At 39.1% G+C, this 5,000-nt stretch overlaps 1 protein-coding gene across 9 annotated transcripts in view; it reads right to left on the bottom strand.

Moving 5' to 3' along the window:
* Positions 1–5,000, bottom strand: part of birc6 (baculoviral IAP repeat containing 6) — a 120,920-nt gene that overhangs the window by 92,796 nt on the left and 23,124 nt on the right. For all 9 annotated transcript variants that reach the window (XM_053237756.1, XM_053237759.1, XM_053237762.1 and 6 more), the window contains exons 5-8: positions 4,699–4,810; positions 1,988–2,070; positions 1,636–1,858; positions 1–36 (exon numbers count right to left, since the gene is read on the bottom strand). The exon at positions 1–36 is cut by the window's left edge and continues 134 nt beyond it. In XM_053237756.1, the coding sequence (XP_053093731.1) occupies positions 1–36; positions 1,636–1,858; positions 1,988–2,070; positions 4,699–4,810 (454 nt within the window). The remainder of the gene's footprint in view (positions 37–1,635; positions 1,859–1,987; positions 2,071–4,698; positions 4,811–5,000) is intronic.

Raw genomic sequence — 5,000 nt, 5'->3', positions numbered from 1 at the left:
CGGGTCATACGGGTTCACCTCGAACTTTAAATGCACCTACACACACACACACACACACACACACACACACACACACACACACACACACACACAGCTGATGATAAATCCTGAGTCTAACATTAAACTGTAAATCTTCTGAGAAGCTGAGAGTGTACAGCGTGTATAAGCCCCGCCTCCTGCGCTGTGATTGGCTAGTGGCACTTACTCATAAAGGCTAATGGTTATATAAACACGCGTTCTCCTTTTTCTTATTTCTTTTAGCATCACTGTTGTTTTTAATGACTCTTTCTATACTTCCATCATCATCATCATCACTATCATTAACGCTGACACAGGTGTGTAGAACCACTGAACAATTATTAAAATAAAAAGTATTTTCGGAGATATTCTTGGTTAAACGGTTTTGTCGTTCTAGTCGTTGATGCAGAACGTTAGCGTGACGAGATGGAGCTATGATACGAGTTCAGCAGCTAGTCTGCTTTCATGAAGTAGAGTTTTCTGGAGTGGAACAACTTGCTCGAAACAAGTGTAAAGGTCACACGTCCTCCGCAGTATTCAGGTTTTATTTAAATCAGATCTTCATTTACAGCAACGTTCGTAAATTTTGATAAAAATCTGCAGCAAGTTCGTTTTGTTCAGCTCGTTTTCGTTTTCTTCCCTCATTCACAGCTGGTAAGATAAATAAAAGTGTCGGATGATGAATATAAACCTGAACGCTCTTCATTTTTATTTATAATTTAGATTATTTCTATTTTTTTAAGTTCTTAAGTAATTGATTCATTTATTTTACATTTTCACTTATTTATTTATAGAATTCTGATAATAATAATAATAATCATCATAATTAAATTTAAATTAAATTAATATTATTGAAATCAAATGTTATTCTCAAATGATAAAATTATTACTAAATAATATTAACATTAATTCCATAAATAATTAAATATATAAATAAACTTAAAACGTTTAATTTAATCAAAGTAGTTCATTGTTTGTTTAATTTTAATCATTCTAAAATAAATAAATAAATAAATAAAATCTGTATTTTTTTTATAGATGTATTTAAGGTACTGAATTTTTAATTTTTTTTTTAAATCTTAAAATCTGTAACTTCACATTATTTTTGTTTAAAGGCAAATTTTGTACAAAAACATCAGCCAAAAAAAAAAAAAAGGACTTAATACACTACAGAATAAATAATTAAATACATAAACTTAAAACATTTAATCAAAGCAGTTCATCATTTATTTAATTTTAATAATTCTAAAATAGGATCATTTTTTTAAATAAATAAAACTTGTATTTTTTTTTTTTAGATGTAGTTAAGGTAAAAAAAAAAAAAAAATTTAAATCTCAAAATCTGTAACTTTGCATTATAGTTTATAATTTTAGATTTTATAATATTATAAACATTATAATATAAATTTTGGCCAAAAAAAAAAAAAGTCCATTTATTTAACACACTACAGAATAAAAAATATTTAATGAGACACGTATATAATTTAAAAATACAGATTAGATTAGTTTATAAAGGTGTTTAAAGGTGACTGATTTCCTGTAATCGCTCTTTATGTGCAGTTTAATCCCGAGCGATTTAAACGGTCGTCTCGGATCTCGGAGACGTCTCCACGCTACCTTCATGAGCTTGGACACGTCCCAGACGCAGATCTTGCCTCTCTTGGTGGCCGTGGCTAGGAAGTGCGGGCAGCTGCCGAAGCCGTAGCAGGAGATCTTATCGGAGCAGTCGGAGCTGGGGAACTGGGCGGGGCTTGTCGCCAGGGTGACGGACAGAGGAACGTTCTGGGTGTGTTCTCCCTTGACGAACGGGCAGTTGGGCGAGTGGCGCTCGTGCTCGGACCTGACACACACACACATACACACACACACACAGGGGATTATAACGTTAAAGCGCCTTTTATTTATTTAGCATGTCAGCGTCTAAGTGTGTGTGTGTGTGTGTGTGTGTGTGTGTGTGTATGAAACCCACCATGGCTCATCAGTAGGCTCCCAGCAGACCAGACACACGCTGCAGGTGAAGCACATGGCCCGGTCGTCTCCTGTAGACGCAGGCTGTCCAGAGGGAAAAAAAAAACAAGCTTCTGAATGTGTGTTTCCTGTTTTTAGACAAACGTGAGCATGTACCAGCGCTCGCAAAATCGCTAGCCTGACGTCCCGGGGATACAAGGCTCTAAACGGTTTAGCTCCCACGTATGTAGCCCATGTCTTCTAACACGACACAATCCACCACGCTCCTTAAGATCTCAGAACTCCGGACTTCTGGTAGTTCAAAGAAAATAAAAAAACTACAAAAGGAGGTAGAGCGTTTTCGTATTTAGCTCCTAAACTTTGGAACAGCCTTCCTGACAGTGTTCGGGGCTCAGACACAGTCTCCCAGTTCAAACGTACAGGCATACACTTAACACTTAACACACACCATAACCTTGTACTTCAGTACATCTGATTAACTGCACATTATGATTTAGTGCTTGCTAATATTATGAACAGCAGCTACGCTAATTCCTTTCCATGTGTTTCCCTTCTTCTACCCATCCCGAGGCACATAGAGATTGTGCCAGCTCCAGTAGACGAGTCCAACCCTACGAAGATCCTGAGGCTTCCAGAGATGGACCTGCTCCAGCCGGTTTCTGCCTCGTGAGGATTTGGGTATTAAAAGCATCGCTGCCAACCCTATGTGGACTTTGTGGACTATGTGGACAACCTACATGACTATAAATATAAATACAGAAAGGACATTGTTCATATCACACTCTCCCAGTGTCACCCAGATGAGGATGGTTCCCTTCTGAGTCTGGTTCCTCTCAAGGTTTCTTCCTCATCTCATCTCAGGGAGTTTTTCCTCTCCACAGTCGCCTCAGTCGCCTCAGACTTGCTCACTAGGGATAATTCTGTCTAACATCTAGGACTGTTTGCATGTTTTTTGTTTCTTATGTTCTGTAAAGCTGCTTTGAGACAATGTTCATTGTTAAAAGCGCTATACAAATAAAACTGAATTGAATTGAAATTGAATATTGAGTCATCCAGTCGGGCTCCCAAAATGTAATATGGTCGGTGGAGAAAACCGCTGATAGACGTGTGTGTTGATATTTCAGATTCAGAATCTGACACAAGACTGAATTATGTTCTATATTATTTTTACAAGTTGATAGAAATTTCAGTTCAGTTAGAAACAAAGATTTGTATTGATGATTGTAATTTGATTATTTTAGACGATTGTTGTTATTTGTGTTTTGAAAATGTTTTTGATTGATGTTTTGTCTCCTTTACAATATTCTACATTAAAAATAATGTCTTTTTTTTTGGGCCACTTAAATTCATTTCTGAAGAGAGCCTCGCCGAAGGGCTACCAGGGATTTTGAAATTTTGCGAGCCCTGTGTACATAAACATCCATAAAGTTCTAAACATCACACGACGATCTACCACACCACAGCAGTGCTGAACTCTGGATTCTGATTGGTCAGATTACACCAACACACTCGCTCTAATACGTTACTGTTTCTATAGCAACAGCTCATTCACAGGGAAAATATGTGAACTCGTTGATATGGTCAAGATTTCTAAAACTAAAGAGATGTTTATGTAACATTCATGGAAGGAGTCTCCAGTGTGAGAGGTAAAGCTGTAACTTTTCCGAAAGTTTTCCGACGTCTTCAGGACAGAGGAGTTTACGCTTCTTTGCGGTTTCTCACTAACATGCGGAACAAGCTGCGATTTTTTTTCTCTTATTAACTTGAAGAGAGAATAAAGAGACGCTGGTGAGAGAACGAGTGTTTATAGCTGCTATAACGTAAGCGACAACAGGAACTCAACTGTTTGACAAACTTTAAATGTAACTATAAATGGATAAAAAGTATGACGTGTCATTGTTTAATAAATAAAAATTTTAATCGTAGTCGAACTGCTTTGAGCGCGTGCAGCTCGCGCTTTCATTGTGACATGTTTTTGTTTTTTATTCGGTTTTATTTAATATTTTTACCGGCAGAGAAGTGAGTTAAAATAACTTCCACTTCTGTTTTTTTCAGGCTTTACCCTGATTGGTCATTTCTTGCTCTCAGCTCTGTGCACTTTACCTTTTATGGAGTTTTGTGGGCGTCGCTAAATGCAAATGAGCTGCACTGGGAACGCAATCAACGTACACATATGAGGACAAAGAAAATCAGCGTTTTGGAAACTTTTATAAATCTGACTTTACTACGCTTTTGATAAACGAGGCCCAACGTGAGGTGACGTAAACGAGACGTCTACAAGGTCAAACGCGGCGAGCGTGAAGTCGAGATCAAACACGAGATCAAACACGAACGCCATCCTTTTCATCCTTTAAAACAGAGCCTGCCATTCTCCTCGTCCTCGCAAGGCTCTGTCGGCATGACAACAGGGCACGTGATCTGAAGGAGTACCGCCGTCTCCGTGGTAACCGTCCCGACTCGGCCTCTTTGGCATTCGGGGTGGCACCGTATGAGGAGGTGCAGAGGAGGCGGCTCACGGTGCCGGGGATTCCCACTGACAAAACCAAAGCTAAACCAAAAGCAGGTCCGTGTTCCTCGCTGACGGTCCGTTACATCTCCATAACGAGTCGCGCAGGAATATCGAGCCGGACGCATTTATAAAACACCTCACTAGCGTTTTAAACTGTTTACACGCCCCTGAGATGAAAGAGATGTCTGGAGTGCAGGAGGTACCTGGTGGTAGAAGCCGGCCTGGGCCATGGGGTCCGGTTGAGCCCACCTGTACCCGGCGTGAGGCCACGACGTGAACGTCTCTCTCCTGTTCGCCTCGCTGTACATCAAAGACCTGAGGAGAAAACAAACAAACAAACAAACAAATAAATAAATACACGTCCATGTGAGAATTCTCACTCTCTGTAACTAAAACAAGTAAAACTCTATTTTTGTTCAACAGATGTTCTTTACTATCATCATCTCTTTTTATACACCACAGTGCTGCTGAATCCTGCATTCTGATTGGTCAGAAGGCGTTGATT

This window comes from Pangasianodon hypophthalmus, chromosome 10, assembly GCF_027358585.1.
Source record: "Pangasianodon hypophthalmus isolate fPanHyp1 chromosome 10, fPanHyp1.pri, whole genome shotgun sequence".
Classification (NCBI taxonomy): domain Eukaryota; kingdom Metazoa; phylum Chordata; class Actinopteri; order Siluriformes; family Pangasiidae; genus Pangasianodon; species Pangasianodon hypophthalmus.
This window is presented reverse-complemented; position numbering and strand designations above follow the sequence as displayed.